At 45.9% G+C, this 18,704-nt stretch overlaps 2 protein-coding genes and 1 long non-coding RNA gene across 3 annotated transcripts in view; 2 read left to right on the forward strand and 1 right to left on the reverse strand.

Annotated features, from left to right (window-relative positions):
* The window catches only part of LOC135386951 (uncharacterized), a 91,242-nt gene that overhangs the window by 49,733 nt on the left and 22,805 nt on the right, over nucleotides 1-18,704 (reverse strand). The window lies entirely within an intron of this gene.
* Nucleotides 842-3,983, forward strand: LOC135387664 (uncharacterized). The gene is made up of 4 exons (XM_064616771.1): nucleotides 842-1,096; nucleotides 1,467-1,588; nucleotides 3,593-3,709; nucleotides 3,783-3,983. The coding sequence occupies exons 1-4, from the start codon at nucleotides 913-915 to the stop codon at nucleotides 3,981-3,983; spliced, it is 624 nt and encodes a 207-aa protein (XP_064472841.1). The 5' UTR covers nucleotides 842-912.
* Nucleotides 9,534-14,856, forward strand: LOC135387665 (uncharacterized). Its single transcript, XM_064616772.1, has 8 exons — nucleotides 9,534-9,561; nucleotides 10,752-10,781; nucleotides 10,841-10,891; nucleotides 10,951-11,037; nucleotides 14,011-14,046; nucleotides 14,146-14,213; nucleotides 14,281-14,503; nucleotides 14,625-14,856. The coding sequence occupies exons 1-8, from the start codon at nucleotides 9,534-9,536 to the stop codon at nucleotides 14,771-14,773; spliced, it is 672 nt and encodes a 223-aa protein (XP_064472842.1). The 3' UTR covers nucleotides 14,774-14,856.

The following is an 18,704-nucleotide window of genomic DNA, read 5'->3' on the forward strand; positions in this document are numbered from 1 at the left end:
AGGTAAAGGGATATTGAAGCTCAGGTCTGCTGGGCCAGCAAGCGGCATGTCGTCATCAGGTTCTGCCTCCGACAAACCTTCAGACTGCGACGAGTCGGAGCAGCTTGACGGGCTGTCATGCGTGGGAGACACTGGTAGACTTCCATGTTCCGAAGTGTCATCGCCTTCATAATGTACTGGTTCATCAAACGCATAACCTCTCAACGGCTCCGGTGGGTTCACGCGCGATGTGCTCGGCTCTGTTACACTTGATTCCTTTTGTGAACTATCACACAATGGGGATCCGCTTGTGGAAGACATACGCCGTGAACGCCATTCTGTGGTCCTTGGCACCGGTTCCTCACTTTCAGACAGCTCCAGAAAACGCTTTCGTGAGACGACTTTCCTTTCGGCCATGGTGACTACGACGCGAAGACGTCAGCTAGTCAGCACCATTTGTAATACGCCGTTCGGCAGTGTAAACACTGCTGCGGTCTTGTCTGTATACGCTCCACAAACAGCTAGCTAACTGGCGTCGATGTGTTGATTGAGGACAATATGCAAAGTACGTGTGAAAACTGAAGAACCGTGAACAACAAAGCCAACCGAAAACCGAAATACACGAGTGCGATGGCGATGCGATGCCGTGCGCTCGCGAAACACCCATAAAAAAGTGAAAACGACAATACCTATACATAAAACCAAAAATAATTGAATGATACAAAATAATCCATACTAGATTAATAGGATGGTATTTATGTATGATTTACGTGTTTTAACCGCGAGGTGATATGGTCACATGGTGGATGTTGTTGCGGCCATTCACACACAGCCTGCCACAGCTTGTGAGACGCATGACAGGGGTAAATTCGAAAGTACGAGGAACGCTGAACGCTTTCGGCTCGTCACTGTTCGTGGTAGCCGTTACGTAAAATGTATGCCCTTGTTCGATACCTGAACACGTTCAAGGGAGGATTACACACCGTTGCTGTGCGTGACATACAAAATTTCCATCCAAGACATGATGCAGATTTCAACAACAAGACCGTTTATAAGGTGCCCTGGAAACGCGGTGACAAATCTGGCGTCTATCGTGTTCAGGTTCTCATGATGGCTGGTACGTACATTCTTTCGCATGTCCCGTGTTTTTATTTCATGTGAAGTTGAGATTACAAGAAAGATTTCTTTATTAAGACGAGCACTCGCCGAAGGCTGGACTACAGTTGACTAAGGGGCCTAATTAAGATGTCCGTTGCATGGACGCAAGCTCATGTTCGTAAATGAATGGATTTATCGAAAGTAAACTGAAAATATGGCAGAACACATGCAGCAGATCTAGTTATTTCGTAAAGGACACTGAGGCTGGTTTTTGCCTGTCGTGTTGTGTGCGTTTCAGCTTTACGATGGCTATCCATCACTCCTACATTTTTTAGAAACGAGCTATGCTGCCGCGCCCATGCACTTATTTATGTTCAATATCTGCACAGCAAACAAGGCCGATCTAATCCTCAAGCAGAAAAACAAGAGAGTGTTGATGCCGAAGCTAAACACGTCAGCATGTGACGGAAGTCCGGAAGCGGTGCTAACGGAGAAACAGCTGAAGAGAAAGGTTTGTACATTGCCATCGATGGATTACGAATGATCCCAGCTGGACTAATCCCTACCCTAAACTTTTTCCAACAGACTTTTTTCAACTTTTTCCAAAACAGACAAAGGAGGCACAGTGGGCAATGTAACTCAGTCCTACGCTTACTTTTGCTTGACTGATGACTAAGGGAAGGAATAAAATGACAACTTGGTGACAATGGCATGGCGCAGGCCTGAGCCCGACCAGGGCCCGTCTCACTTGGTCTGTCCCGAGCCTGTACAGTGCCCTAACGCATCTATCAGCATAGATCGTCCGTAATGCAATAAACTCCAGCGGAGTGTGCAATACAGGCAGATCCCATGTGGCACTGGGTGTCTGCATTCCAACTGTGCCTCAGAATTTTTATCATTTTTGCTGCAGCTTATTTGCTTTGCTTGAAAATAAAATTTATACTAAAAAAATGTATGCAACCTTGTAAAGTATCACTATGGTTTGTCACCAGTACCTGTATTTTATTTCCTATTTACTGCAACAATTTTTGTGCTAGGCCTATGGTTCTTATTTTGTGTCTTGTGTTCTCTTTCTAGTGTAATTCTTGGTTTGGCAAGTATAGCGCAATTATAATTGAACCTCTGTATGCAATAAGGGGATAAGTCGAAAAATCCCAAACCGAGAGAAGGGGCCTGATCTGATTGTCCGTCCCATTGACACACATGCATTTCCCATTTCTTACCCTCCTGTAGCGAGCCAATAAATTGCAATACGGTCCCAAATTTTCGTTGGTAGGTACCGCTTCGTCCAAACTTAACTTGAACACGGCGCCGGCCTGCAGAGCAAGAGGGACGACACCCTAGTGGCTCTAACTGGAATTATCGGGATGGAGCGTTGAGGACTGTCCTGCTCGCGTCTCAGGAGTGCCCGTCCGAGAACTGGTGCTCCGCTTCGAACGAGCGCTGACTTTTACGTGGATATTTGTTATCTACACATCATTCCAGTCTGTTCTGGAGATTGCTGCGGGCAATTGAAATCTTCGCCATCTGATCAGAGATAGTCTGCGCCGTTAGCAACCATGTCATTCGTATGCGTCATATTGTTGTAGTGGTGTCACATTGATTGCAATTAAGCAATAGAATGAAAGCAATGGGATAATAATACACGTAAATGCATTAAAGCACCACATTCAGCGCCACGTTGTATCATATGTTCGCCATGGCCAGCCAGTTGACAAGCTTGTTCCATTCTCCCAGTGATTCCCCTTTTGTCGCAGTGTGCTAGCAAAGAAGTTAAACATGCTAACTAAATGTGGAGTAGTTGGTGCTCTTATGAGTGCTACAATTGCAACAAGTGCTTTATTTATTTCTTCAAACAACAATAACGAGGATGAGCAGCTTGCTATACGTCGAAATAATTTATGGTAAAGAAAGCTTTCTACAACGTCGTAAGAATGGAATTTTCCATGCGACGTCACAATGTGGTTACTCGCCCGCATTATTCACATATTCACTGTCTATTACCTCTTCCATGCTGCTTCAAGAATAACTCGGGTTCGTTATGCGAATGAAATTATCTTGTAGCGCCTAAACGCGCAAAGCCTCTCCCACGCACTTAATAGCAAGGAAACGGCAGTTTTGAGGCAACTGATGTTGCTTCGCAGCTATCAGCGATATCAGGTGGCACAAGGTCACGTAATCAGTACAAAACAAGCTGAAGCTTTGGGTCTCCTATCATTGCCCATTTGAAGCAGAGCAACAGTTCTCAGACGGGCACCCCCGTGATGCAAGTAGAATAGCCCTCAACGCTCTCTCCCGATAATTCCAGTTAGAGCTGCTAGGGTGTTGTCCCTCTTGCTCCGCAGGCCGGCGCCGTGTTCAAGTTAAGTTTGGACGAAGCTGTACATACGGGTATGTAGATGTCATTGCAGCAAATATAGCAAGAAGGGGATTAGTCGACTTATCCCCTTATTAAATACATAGGTTCAATTGTCTTAAATGAATTGCCTTGGTCACTGCATCATTTTGTTTGCAGGAGGAGAAAAGTAGGAGGAAGAACGAATGTGAATCAAGGAAGAAAATGTATTCGAGCATTCTGAAAAAACACATTGCAAAAATGAAGAGTGAGAACCAGGCAGCTGATAGCTATGATGTATGTAAAGAATGGCACAAGAATCGTCAGGCTCTTTACAGCAAATTTGGGTAACATTTCCCACCATTTTTAGGCTGCAACAGAGCAGGAGCTCTCAGAATGTGAGGTGGATGAGACACCATTTGGAAATGCAAATACCATTGAGACAGCGGTCTTGCAGTGCTCACCACGCACAAAGGGTTGCGCTCAAACTGGGGAGGAGGCTGCTTCTCTGCTGACCATATCAAAGGCTGTGGAAGACTGTCAAGGAAAGTGTCGCGTAGTCGGCGGTTAGCGACGAGATCAAGCAGGCGTGACTATCCAGTCCGGATCAGAACGTTTATTCCCTCAATCCTCGCGCAGCATGCGGTGGCGCGTGACCACCTGTCGTTCGTCACATTGTCGTCGTCATGTAATACAACATATATACAATACAACATGCACACAACACCTCCCCCTTTCCGAAAGACGCAAAACCATTCCCAAATGTCCAAACCAACGAATAGTCTCAGTGTCCTGTCACTGGTATCCGAAACGCTCGGGCGGTCTAACAACTCTCCCTGAACGTGTGGTCACGCGTCCTGGACTTGATACGACGCCTTGTGGTCCACACTGCGGCAAAGCGGACGGTTGCTCTTGCAGGTGCCGGCTAGTGCGCCTGGTTATCCCCGTTGAAGTTGCCACGACGTAGGACCTGGGTGTAGAGGCCTGACCGACGATGGCCCCATGTGCTGCCGCTCCTGCGAGTATTCTCACGGCCGTTCGGTTTCTGAAAGGCCGGCGAGATGAGGCCCTGTGCCTCCGGTTGTAGTGCCTTGCATGGACCGCTTGGTCCTGGGCGTAGCTCCTTCTATACTGTTCCAAGTACGGCCACTGTGGCTGCAGGGAGCTCTGTGGAACTGGTACCGTGGATTGCAGACGTCGTCCCATTAGCAATTCCGCCGGTGAGTATCCGGTCTTCCCTGGGGTCGTCCGCTGCGCCAGAAGAGCGTCGTAGATGTCTGACGACTTGGCTACAAGAGACTTTGCCGTTTGAACCGCCCGCTCTGCCTGGCCGTTACTTTGAGGGTAGTACGGGCTGGACGTCACGTGGACCACACCGATCCGTTGCAGATATCGGGCGAACTCCTTCGAGGCAAACTGCGGCCCGTTGTCAGTCCTTATCACCGCTGGAATGCCGTGACAGGCAAACACCGGACCCAATGCCATTATGACGTCAGCCGTCGTAGTCTTTGGAAGACACCTCCGCTCGAAGAACTTTGAGTAGTAGTCTACAATGACCAAATAGTTTTGTTTGTCTTTGTAGAAGATGTCCATGCCCACGGTATGCCAAGGTCGCGGCGGAAGTTCGGTCTGAAGCAGGGGTTCCGCCCGGGATCTCCTGCGTGCTTGGCATGTTGGGCATCTGGTCACAAAATTGCCGATGTGTTCACCGATACCGGGCCACCAGACGGCGTCCCTCGCTCTTGCTCTGCATCGGACAACACCTTGATGGCCAGCGTGGAGCCGGTCCAAAATTTCTTGTCGCATCACTGATGGGATTACCAGTCTCTTCCCCTTGAACAGGAGTCCTTGGACGACAGAGAGCTCACTGGAAAAGCTGGCGTACCGACGCACCTCATGGCTCATCTCGTCTGCTGGTGGCCATGTGTTACCGCAGTACGTCATGACCTCTGATGTGGCGTCATCACTCTGTAGAGCTCTCCGGAGACGTGCTTGCAGTGACCCGGATGCTGGGAGTAGCTCAACGGTGAGGAGCTCGTACTCCCGCAGTAAGGTGTCCAATGATGTTTCATCGCTGCTAGTAACCGGAGCGCGCGAAAGAACATCCGCCGTGTATAACAGTTTGCTCGGGACGTGTGCAATCGTGAAGTCATACTCCAGGATTCGTAGGCGCATCCGTTGCAATCTTGGGGTCAGCTCGTCTATCCGTTTCGTGGAGAAAATAGGGACCAGTGGTTTATGATCCGTCTCTACGTGGAACTGCAGGCCCAAAATATACATCCTGAAGCGCTCGCATGCCCATGTAATAGCTAGTGCCTCCTTTTCGACTTGCGCATAGCGCTGCTCGGTTGGTGAAAGTGCCCGGGATGCGTACGCGACCGGATGTCTGCGGTGCTCGCTGTCCTCTTGTAGGAGAACTGCACCAAGGCCGTAGGACGATGCATCTACAGAGACTGTGAGCGGGTGTTGCCCTGTGTAGTAGGCGAGACATGGAGCCTTTGTGAGGTCGTCTTTAATCTGTTCAAAGGCCTGTTGCTGACTCGGGCCCCAAAACCAGCCTGCGTCCGACGTCAACAGGTCCCTTAGCGGCTTTAGCTTTTCAGCCAGACGGGGGAGAAATTTCATCAAGTGGTTGACCATACCGATAAAAGATCGGAGCTCCGCGACTGATCCTGGCGGTTTCATGGCCCTGATGGCTTCAGTCTTCTCCGGGTCGACGGATATGCCCCGCCCGTCCAGTACATGTCCCAAGAACTGGATCTGGTTTACACGGACTTCGCATTTGTCCTTGTTCAATGTGATGCCACTGTCCTGTAGACAGCGAAGTACTGCGTCCAGACGAGCATCGTGTTCCTGCTCATGCTTGCCGTACACGAGGATATCGTCCATGTGGCATACAGTTCCCTCCAAGCCGTCCAGGATGCGCAGCATTTCCCTCTGGAAGAACTCGGGGGCAGTTGCGATTCCAAAGGGCAGTCTCAGGAACTGGTAGCGTCCCATCGGAGTAATGAAGGTCGTCAGCTCTCTACTTTCCGGTGCTAAGGGAGCTTGCCAATATCCCGCATTCGCGTCGAGTTTGCTAAATACTCTTGCGCCGTGAATCCGTGAGAGATTTGCTTCGACAGTGGGCATAATCAGTCGCTCTCTAACGACTTGTTTGTTGAGGTCGGCGAAGTCGACGCAAATGCGTAGCTTCCCGTTCTTTTTCTTGGCGACGACCATGGGCGCGCAAAAGCTCGTTGCGCTGTCGACTTTCTCTATGACCTGGAGCTCTTCCATACGTTCCAACTCCTCCTTCACGCTTGGAAGCAGTGGGATTGGCACACGACGAGGGTACGAAACAGCATGCGGTACCGCCCCAAGAACAAGTTTGATGTGGTACACAGCCTTCATGTGTCCCAGTGCGCCGAAGAGGGCTGGATACTTTGACATTATCGGGTCGACGAGCGAAGTGGATTCCACTGAACAGAGGTGTGGCAGCACGTCAAGGGCCCGGATTGCCGGTCGACCTAGGAGCGCGTGCTCCAGCTTGTCCATGACAAAGATTTCTTGACGGGTCGTCTTCCCGTTCCAGGACATCTGCACTTCCGCCTGACCGACGGGGTGAAGCCTGGACCTTCCTGGTCCATACAGAACTTTCGTTGCCGGACGTATGCGTTTCTTCGTGTTCTCGGCAAGTGCAGACTGGGGTACCGCGCTGACGTCGGCTCCAGTGTCCACCTTGAACGAGACTGCCATGTTGTCCACCTCAGCTGTTATGATCCACGGCTCCTTAGCGGTCCATGCCGACAGGACTTCGCCGAGGAAGACTTCTTCCAACTTGGCCGTGGTTTGACCCTTGCCCCGACGACCGGGCTGTCTTCCGGGCTGAGTCCTCTGGTTGGTCCCTTGCACCTGCCGCTGGGCGCTCGACTGGCAAACAGACGCAAAGTGTCCTGTCTTGCGGCACGTGCTGCAGACCTTCTCTCGAGCTGGACAGTCTGCCCTCGTGTGATCCAGGCTGTACCCGCACCACTTGCAGGTTTTGTTTGGTCGCTGCCGGTCACGATCGCTCGCGCCGTGTCGTTGCCGTTGCGCGGCTCCGGAACGTTCCTTTGCTACATACGGAGATTTGGCAGCAATGACCGCGTCCACGTCAATTTTCGTACGAGGTCTTCCTTCGGAGTTGACGTCGGAGTGCAGCAGTGGCTGTTGGCCCTTCACGGCCACCGAGTTCCTCGCTCTGTTGACCGCTTTCTCCAGCGTCAACGATGAATCCAACTGCAGTTTTTCGCTAAGGCCCTTGTCATGCAGGCCAACCACTAGGCGGTCGCGAATCAGTTCCGCTTTGAGCGCGCCATATTCGCAGGTTGCAGCCAATCGGTGAAGCTCTCTGACGAATTCCTCCACGGTCTCGTGGTCTCGTTGGTGCCGCTGGTTGAAACAAGCCCGCTCGTAGATCACGTTTAGTCTGGGTACGAAGTGACCCTTGAAGCCTTCCGAAAGCTTGCCGTAGTCGTTCAGTTCTTCCGACAGGCGAAGCGACGTGATAATGTCCTCGGCTTCGCTGCCCATAGCGTACAAGAACGTGTTGACTTGTGTCTGCATATCCTGCTTGTGGAGCCCCGAAATTACACGGTAACGCTCCCACCTCGTGAACCACTTCTTCCACGACTCCGGGTGGCGAAAGTCAAACTTCTCGGGGAGCTCTATGGCGAAGGCGTTAAAAGCTGGAACGTACGTTGCTGGCGTGGCAGCTCGACTGTTGCCGCTGCCTTCCATCGTGGCCCCATCCCCCGGAGGTGACATGCCGATGTGTACAGGAAGTCGTGGTCAGCCTTCGAAGCGTTTTACCGCTGCCACCATGTCGCGTAGTCGGCGGTTAGCGACGAGATCAAGCAGGCGTGACTATCCAGTCCGGATCAGAACGTTTATTCCCTCAATCCTCGCGTAGCATGCGGTGGCGCGTGACCACCTGTCGTTCGTCACATTGTCGTCGTCATGTAATACAACATATAATATGCACACAAGCTTGCTATAGGTGTGTTACCCAATGAACAATTGTGTACAGTTGGCTACTGATATAATTGGATTTCCAATATTTACTTAATGCCCTCATCAGAAGCCCCACAAGTAATTTACTTCTGCTACAGATTGCTTCTCCTATCTTTTTTTGGAGGTCCTCCTGTGTATTTCGTGCTCAGCCTAGCCTGGACTTAACTTTTGCAGCCCGGTCTTTCTCAGATAGCCTATTCATTGGTGTAGATAAGAATTCAACCCCCTCCCCCCAAAGAAAAAAAAGAACCCTGTTGATACTGCATTTGGGAGAGGGCGAAGAGAAATGGACACCCTTCTCTACAATATAAGCCTCCCATAGAACTCCTCCTGAAATATTTTTCTGGCTGTGCCATTGACTGTCATTTGACAACACGATCATACTCTGCTGTTCCCAATTGCCCCAAATATTGGCCAGTCAGTTTTCTCAGACATAATGCAGTATAAACTAGCACTATGAAGCACTCATTCCCATTCATGTGGTTATATGCAGTTGAGGAAAAACTTGACAAGTGCTTGAGGAACTGCACAGCTGGAGCAGGATTGATCATATTCCAGCACATGTTGCACTTACAAATGGTATGTGTATGGGTGGTCAGTGCATGTCGAGGACCACAGCTACCAGTGGTTACAATAGTCCGCACTGGTAGTGCATGAACATACTATGTGCTAACACTGTTGTGTACAGTGAACTCTCAATGACATCCAGTAGCATTCATTTGAGCAAAGCAGTAATTGGAATTCAGCAATGCACTTAACAACAGCGTGAAAGTATACAGGGTGTCCATGTCTACTGAAGTCAGGATCTCAAACTCCTTCACAGCGAATGCCTTTTTAACGAAAAAGAGCGCTACAACAAATTGTCAGACTTGCCGATCCCCCATAGGATCTACCGCATTTGTGGGATATTTACAATGATTACCTTTCGATTGCACATACCGAATTAGCGAAATGATTTTTGAGACTGTTTCACGAAATTATGACAATTATAACAAAAAGTTTCCTATGCAAAATAGAAATAATAGGCACGTGCTCCACTAATACGGATCAGTGAACGCCATTTGCAGTCTTCCGGTGAGCATTGACTATGATTTGCAGGATACTTGACCTCAGGGGTATGTGCGTGACATTACATACATAAGAGACTTGATAATATGCTTTACACGTGTGCAGATTGTGCTTTCTTGTCTGCAGAACATTCCCCCCGAGTTGGATTATGGCACCAAACTTACCACAAAACGATGAGAGTTTGACTTCGTTTCGTGTTAACTTGAAGGACTGGCAGAAAGAACCACGGTTGGCATGTTGCAAAGGCAATATTGTTAAGTACCTATTCATAAAAGTAGTTAGAATTTACAGTGTTCCAAAAGTACCGTGTGACAAAAGCAAACAAACTACACCGCATATGGTTGTGCCGCCACTAGTTCTCACATGACATGACATTGTAAACTAATGGTGCCCACGAAATCCTTTCAAGACATTCAAAAGATCGGCGATATTCTGAGCTTGCAGGGTAGTAGCAGTGGGAGTATGGCTCAGTTCGTAATGAAAGTAAGAAACATTACTCTCAAATATTCCGAGCACAGTGCTTTTCTGTGGGTCTAACGTTAGTGACAGTTCTACGCAACAGGTGAAGTACGAGACCTTCATAAACTTCCTCTACATGGTGCACTGTAAAAAGTTTTCTCAGTCTCTTTTTTTTGCTATGCAAGAGATAAAAAAATTAAGCACAACACCTTGTTCTAACTTGCACGATGAAAATAACCTTGAATTCTTCTAACTCTGAACGAAAAATATTTCAGAGTTGGTCCACATCCTCTTTAGCGAATTTACCTTTACAACAAAATTTTTCTGCAGGGTCTTGAGTTTTATTGTAAAGGAGTTTGAATGTAAAACACACTGTCAAGGAAAATTGACATGTCTCGTGTGAGGCCCCCTGGCAGAAATCTTTGGATATTGCGAAGCATCATCCATTTGCACTACAAGTCTTCAGGCAACAGCGTCGGTTTTTCTCACGACATATGATTTGTCGTGAACTACTGGTTTCAGTTGTGGTGGACACCCTGTATATCCCTGTTGCATTATGGCATGTCTGAATTTAAACACAAGTTTCAGCAACCTGATTATGTCTTAAAGAGTTCGCTTCCTACAGTGCATAATTTTTTTCTTTTTTTTTCCTTGTTGTCCTTTAGTTCTGTGTCCCCAACAAACACTGTGTGTAGCCTACTACATATTCCTCAATTGTTTTGTTCAGCCAGTTACTATATGTTTTTTGCTTTGTTATGGAATTGCTAATATTTTTCAGAATGCCTTGGCAGGAAAGCAGATGATCATGGTAATATGTGGCACAGTGCATGGAAAAATTGTAAGCACTGGCATGCGTTTTTTATGCAGACTTGGCAGTGCTGAAGAAAGCTCCGGAGCCCAGCTGGAGTCCAGCGTCAGGTATACACATTAAAGAAAAAAAGCTGCTGGCCAAGGTTAACACTCATTAAACACCCTAGGGCTGTCTCTTGATGATCAGGCAACTCTGTTCTCAACACCACAAGAACGAGTATCTCATCGCATGGAGAGCCACGTCCCATTCACAGGTACTTCAAGTATGCATATATGTCACATCATTGTAGAGCATTATTGCGATAAGGTGGCGGAAATGTTACTCAAAATATAATAGTATACTACAAGCACTTGCCTGATATCAGTATGCTATAACCAAGGAACGGTAATGGTACCAGAAACAGAAACCGTATATTATTGAAATTTGAGATGGTAACGATAATGGAAACACAACTGTCCTCCAGTACTGGAAGCAGAAACGAAAACGAAAATTATCTTCCGGTGCTGAATTCGGGTAATGGCTATTCCTGTTATGTGATGACATTTGAGTGACTTTTCATTTTATTTTTATATTTTGTTGACTCCATTCCCTGTAGTGCTCTAAATACTACACAAGAGCATGGAAACAAAGCGCAATATTGTATCTCAAGGGTGCATCCCTTGCTTACCTCATCCCCAGTCTTCATAACTTCATGACATCAACACATGTCTATACAATCGATTTTTACCCTTTTTCTTTTTTGTTTTAGCATGGTTATGGTAGTATTGAATGAATTTGGGTGAAGGTTGAGCTGCTAGACTTAGAGCTAGCGAAGAATGAAGACATGTTCTTACATTTTTTAAATTTTGCAAGATGTGCGCATTCCAACGACATAAAATTACTTGCGTAGTGTGTACATGTGATACTGAAGCAGGACTTGGGCAAAACAGAGTGCTGACAGAGCTGGTCCGGCTGTCTTCCTGGGGCTCAGTAACAACCTTTCCATTGCCGAAAACATTAACGGAAACGAAATTGAAAGGCTGGTATCAGAAACCAGATAATGGAAACGAAAATGTAGTAGTAACGAAAATGGAAACTAACAAAAATATGTCTGTTTCCCTTCCTTGTCTATAACGAAGTTCTGACGTTTTGTGGTTTAATCCGAAATCCGCACGACATATGCCTCTGAACGAAATTGGCAAAATTAGGGTCTTGCCTGAATTTAACCCTTAACCCACCTTAGGGCATGAGCAGGATTGCCTGATTGTGTGTTCTGATTTCCAAAAGACACGATAACCTGACCTAAATCCAAGTATAAACAAGAGCAAGTGAAAAGAAAGTCTGAGATATGCATACATTCTAGACACCTCCAGGCTGCGAGTGAGCAGAATCACGTTTGAAATTGACAAGATTAAACATGTGCTCCTCAGACTTTTGTGCATACACCTACCTGGAGGGACCAAAGCTTAATTTTGTCCGTTTCGAACGCAATTTTGCTTGAATGTAGGCTGAATGTATCTGCAACATATGCGTATCTCAGATTCTCTTTCACTTGCTCTTGTTTATACTTTATACCCAAGATAACTTTTAAAAAAATACCTGTTGTATTACTGGGTTTCTATCTGGTCCACTTCTTGTTCCAAAGAATGTAACGCAAATATGCCCGAATTTCACTCGCACTGTGCTAAATTACAACGAATACGACCTGAATTTTGAACTGAAAATATCCCCCCCCCATATTAACCCCTCAACCCAATTTAGGCAAAAAATATAACGCAAAAAAGTTTGGCTCTAATTATAATGCTGATGCATAATTTCCAGATGTATTTGGATGCACTGTCATGTATGTACGCAAGTGGTGCTAAGTGAAAGAAAGCCTCAGTATGTATCTCGCACCGAGGCTGTTCCTTTTAGGTCACTGTCCTCGTCATGTGCATCCTATTTAAAGGTGTTGTGACACTTGGTCTCAAGCTTTTCCATATAAATACGAAAAGCTGTTTTACCACACAACCTAATCCAACATTCAAAACTACAATGTTATCAATGCTACAGTGGATCACGCTTTCGTGCGCAGTCTGCTCGTCCCATCCCAAGTTTGCTATAGATATTTAAATTTAATGGATATAAATTGTGATGAATTTTTGTGATGCATTCGTTGCAATGGAAAATTTGTCATAAGTGGGGTTATTATAACTGGAATTCACTGTACAATCCAGTGGAAATATTAGTTGCTCGAAAGGGATGTGTGCTACCACTACCCAAAGCGGGAGTTCACAAGGGCGCTCCTAGCAAAGATTTCTGATCTTGTGAAGGGAGACCAAGGGTTGTATTACATTTTCTAACACTTCAGGTTCTTGTTTTATGTAATAAGGAATTTTGCTTTTGTTATGAGAAAGGTTAGTGGCTCTGCAAGGTCACATGCTTTTGCTTTTCACTTCTGTGCTGACGTCATTTGTGACATCTCTTGTGTGATGTTTCCCCATGTCATCCTCGCATGTGGTCTACCCTTCACTTTACTCTTTTTTTCTGACACAAATTTCCTCAACCTAAGACATCCTTCAAAAAATTTTCCTGGCCTCACCTCATCTCCATTATATTTCCAGGGTCCACGCCTTGCTTCACCTCAAACCCCCTGAAGCGAACGCAAGCAGGCCCCTCCCCCCCATCTGCCTTCGTGCGAATGCCCACCTCTGCATAGTATAGCTGAGACGGGCAGGGGATCTAAAATTTTACTGAAATGAGTCCCAGAAGCTCACTCCACTAGCACCATTAGGTGGCATGCGTAATCTTGGTGTCAGTATTCAAAGTATCCACCAAGTTTTATGCTAAATGGGAGAATTCCATCCTTCATAAGCTATTTTTACGCAAATATTGATTTATTTTTGTTTACGTTGTACAGCTTTTAGTATAATGCAGTGAATCTCAGATAACAAACTTGGCGATCACTGAAATATGTTCACTACATCACAAGTATGTTATAAGTAGCTCCATCCAAATACTGGGAATTGTTTGTGGCATCATTATTGTAACCATAAAGCAGTTGTAAGCGGGGCTGCTGTAAGTGAGACTTGCTGTACATAATATTCTGATTAGCACCACACTGTCATTGTGATCGATTAATTTCCTTCAAAATCCTTGCTTTCCCAAAACAATAATGAAGTTTGGCTGCTCCTTTTTTTTTCTTTATTTTTTTTCTTCTTTTGCTGCATTCTGATCATTTGGTCTTCTTCCTTCATGTTTTGCACAGCAAGCACACCAGAGGTCAATGAGCTGCATAGTGCCGGTAAGCCATGCCTGCATCCACTAAGGGCAGATTTCAACATGTGATGTTGAACCTTTGATGTTTATGATTTCAACCGTAATTCTTAATCTTGTTTCCCAGAGACAGAGCTGGAGCCACCACCACCTCTCTCTGATCTCAAACCTTTCTCATTGCTCGACAGTAATCGTGTAAGTGTGGTTGTCACAATTTGTAGACACAGTTATGACATGCCTTATGGGTCGCCTCTTGTTTCAGTTTCACCTCAAAGATGGTGTAGTGGTGTCGGCCAACCTTCTCGACAGGCTGCACAAATTAAAAGAACCGCGGAAGGTCATCCGAGAGACCGCACAAGCAATCTGGGGAAACGAAGATCTCCTGGAAAGAACAGTTGGCGGAAGGCTTGCCCCGAAAGACAGGAAGAACGTCGAGAAGTTGGCACGCAGAGGCCTTACACCACAGAAAGTTGACGCCATTGCTGGTATGCGGCTGTCATAACCTTGGCATGCAAGTGTGTATACGATGAAGGTTCAGTGTTGCTAGGCAATGAACAATAAGTACTGAAGGAGTAAACATCCCTCCTACTTTGCTCTTTCCCTTAGCAACTGTGAGGTACTGGGCAGGCCTCCACAAAGACCTGGTAACTGAGAAGGAAATGGACATCCGTGGGACCTTGAACCAGATGTCGACAATATTGTCAATGAAGATTCAGGATGTCAGGAAGACAGCCAAGCGTAAACTTAAAGTGTGACTAAAGTGTGACTTTGAAACGTGCCAGGGGGAACTAAAAACAGCACCGTGTAGTGTCTACTGAGCAAATAGTGCTCACGTGTGTGTGAAATTCTTTATTAAAGGCGTTGCGACACTTGCTCTGATGTGTTGAAGAATAATATATACGCATCATACTCATTATGAGAACACCATGGAAGAAAGTTTTTCCTCTGGCTAGATTAGTCCAGAAAATGGGCGTGGCCACAAAATGACTACCCACAGTGTGACCTCAAGGACCGCTCTCCCCTACTTGGCTTGGGCGACTCGCGTCTTCCCTCGCTGCTCTTGTGTGACGTAACCTATGTCGCTTCTTCGCGGCCGTTCTTATCCCTATCTGCTCACCTCATACACCGGAAAACTTGAGTATGGGACATACACGTGGGATATGGGCATGAACCTGAAGACATACGCCTTCAGGTTCACACTAATGTTGCATGATTATGTACTGAACAAATGCTGTTATAATGTTCTCTGCTTTGCCACGTGCAGTGTCATTTCTTTCTTCATGTACACACTATGCAGCAAGTAATGTTTTCCTTCCCCATCTACAAGTAGTTTGGTTTATGCAACGATTGCCGCCTCAGAAACCAGTTGCAGCTGGATCCACCTAGAAGGCCACTTTCAGCCCGGTCCACTCTGGAAACCACTTGCAAGAACATCCAGCCTGGAAACCACTTGGTTTCCAGTGTGGATCTGCTTGCAAGTGGATTCCAAAGTGGACCTGGTTACAAGTGGATTTCAAGGTGGATCCAACTGCAAGTGGTTTCTCAAGTGGGAATTGTTTCATAAACCACTTACAAGTGGTTTCCAAAGTGGACATGGTTACAAGTGGTTTTCAAAGTGGATATGGTTACAAGTGGTTTTCAAAGTGGATCTCAAAGGGGTCTGGCTGAAGTGGTTTCTCAAGTGGGAATTGTTTCATAAACCACTTGCAAGTGGTTTCCAAGGGGATCCACTTGCAACAGATTTCCAACTGGGTTCCCATTTCTAACTCGCCGTTTTGTGATCTTCTCTACATTTTGAACCTCTCTCACTCGTACAATTTCACTCTCATAAACCCACCAATGACGTCTTCATTTTGAAGATCACGTAATAGGTACGTGTTAGGATACCCTAACTCGATTTCTCTCACCACGAAGAGTTCTGACGTAAATGATCCTAAATAACGTTTTATTAGCTGATGTCTGTATTTTGCAATTCTCACTATGTCTCCAACACTGTAAGGCGGCTTTTTTGGTGGTCCAACCGAGCTGGGGTACAGTCTCTCTCGGAAAATGTGCTCGTTTTCTTTCTTTAAGTCCACTGGTCTGGCAGAAAGCGATCTGTGTACGCGATTGTTGTAAGCTTTCACTACTTTAGGTAAAATGTTCACATATCGCTTGTGACCCTGGAATGTGAAGATACGGTACAGTGTGGTCACAATAGACCGCTGAGGTCGTTCACAGATTGAGGCCTTTGTTGGTGGATTTGTGTGCATGAGCCGGATCCCCCTTGCTTTCAAAAACTGTTGTACCACCTTGTTTGTAAATTCTGTTCCACGATCTGTGTGCAAAAGCTTGGGTGTACCAATTCTTTTAAAGGCAAGTTTAAAAGTTCGAATAACCTCGGGAGAGCATTTATTACGAATAGGTACAATGGCAAGAAGCCGAGAGAAAGCATCTATAAAAAAGAGCAAATAGCGAAAACCATCGTTCTGGTTTTTTAGACTTTGCAAATCCTTTAGGTCTGCCTGGAATAGTTCACGAAGTCCAAGTGCAATGGTTTTTCAAAACTTCGTGGGTCGCTTGTATTCCTTATGCAAACTGTACACATCACTCGTCTCCAGAAATTTAGTGACTTTGTCCTTCTTTTCGCCAATGGCTCGAGCAAGTCTCTGCACTCCACCAAAGCTGCCGGCATGTTGCGGGTCATAGTAGGCTGCCATTAGTACTTCTTCCTACTGCAAACTCTAAGAACGTCGAGTGATAGATAAGCGTTGATTGTAGCTGAAACGCCTCCTCTCATCCACGGAGGTTGCCTGTTGTGAAGTTCGTACTTCAAAAGCTCAACAATAGATGAGTGTGGCACCACCTTTCCGTGACAGATAACTCTTCCGTACTCATCGTAAGCCAGAACCGTTCTTATCAGCTGAAGCATAGCTAATACCTTTTTATGATGTCTTGCAGGAAAGTGTGACAGTATTTTTTCTTCTTTGAAGTAGCCTCTCTCCTCGGAGTTCTGTACGGTGTCTATGTGAGCTGTCGTGCGCGCTTCGTGGCTCGTGTGAGCGGTGGTGACGCACGTCGAGGTGTGGAAGCTTCACTTACAGAATGAGGTGAAGGAGTGGCCAAAGTTTTCTCTGCTGTATGTTTTTGAAGACGAGATGGGTGCACAATAAGTGCTGGCAAGTTTAGCTTGACCAATAGCGGCAAAATCTGATCAAAATAGGGTGGTCTTTGAACATTTCTTGCTTTCGTCACGAGATAGTAAACGAGGTCAATTATATTAGTCTTGTCTAGTCGCTCACCGTCGACAATTATCTGAAATGTTTTCCTATCCCATGAGATCGTTGGTTCCAGAAGACGTAATAGGTTTTCTGATCTGATTTTATAGCCACTGCTCATGAAATCAACGATAGTATTACTCTTTTCCTCGGTCTGTGTTTCCTCTTCTTTTGCTGTTGTTGAACCCAATGCAGGTATGCTCTCACTCACAGTGGGATGTAGCAAGGAGTGAAGATATTGGATTATCTCTTTTGCTTTGATATCGTCTGGTTCATCTTTCTTCAATATCTGTGGAATGGGGGTTTCCCGGTAGGGCACAAGCTCGTATTTCTGCATCGACTACACTCCGATTGCTTTTGCTATTGCCCTTCCACCGAAAGTCGAGAGGAGACCCGGCAAAGGTGGCAAAAGGAACTGTAGAAAACCACCAGATTGTTGCAATACCTTTCGAACTTTCTTCACTCCTGTAGTGTCTCGTTTTGCCAAAAAGCGGATAGGTGTTGCATAATGTTTCAACTGATTTCTCACTCTTGGAGCTACCTTAATGTTTCCTTTACAAAGATTCATACAAATCTGTCGAATAGCAGTTAGTTGCTCTTTTGTAGCATGTTCCATGACAAATAACGTTGCTCCGGCAACTTTGCATCAGCAAGCAACTGAAGAAAATGAATATTCTTCTTGACACGTTTCATGTTTTATATACTATTTGTCGCTGGTCGTCTGGAAATATATTAGTCCACACCGTAAATTGGTCTGAACAGTTTTGGGATAGGTCAATTACAAGGTATGAATATGGTTTCTTGCAAGCATCTTTATATATAATGGGCAGTAGTTCACTTTTCTTTCGACCAAACAGTTGTCGTGAAAGTATTTGCATTTGGTCCGCAGTGCGGGCGGAACGACATAAAATTAAGGCACTGCTGTTCAACTGAATGCATCTATACAGAGGATCATTAATAAATAAATATTGTGTTATGAAAATAGCTGAACAGTTGAGGTGGTGACAGCCAGCTACATAAAAATTGCAGATTTCTTTGAGCCTTTGTTTGTCGGCTAAGCAATCATCAAATATGATTAAAGAATTTCTTACAGTATCAAGATTAGTAGGAATATCCTGACTAAAGGGTACCTCTGGAAAATTATCGAAGATTGGTTGTTTGTACAAGTATATGTACAATATATGATCAAATGGTTTGTCGGAGACAGCAGCTGTATGTTTAATTAGACGTGTAACAAGTGTCGTCTTTCCACTCTGGCTTTGACCTGATACGGTCATTGAGACTGGAGTGGTAAACCTATAAGGTCCAACCTCAGCCATCTTTTGCAAACGAATGAAGCGTGTTATGAAATCACAACATTACATAAAGGAAGGTTACAGCAAAGACGAGCCTGTACATCACTCTCAGATTGGCTAAACTGAAATACAGA

This window comes from Ornithodoros turicata, chromosome 3 (assembly GCF_037126465.1).
Source record: "Ornithodoros turicata isolate Travis chromosome 3, ASM3712646v1, whole genome shotgun sequence".
Taxonomy (NCBI): Eukaryota; Metazoa; Arthropoda; class Arachnida; order Ixodida; family Argasidae; genus Ornithodoros; species Ornithodoros turicata.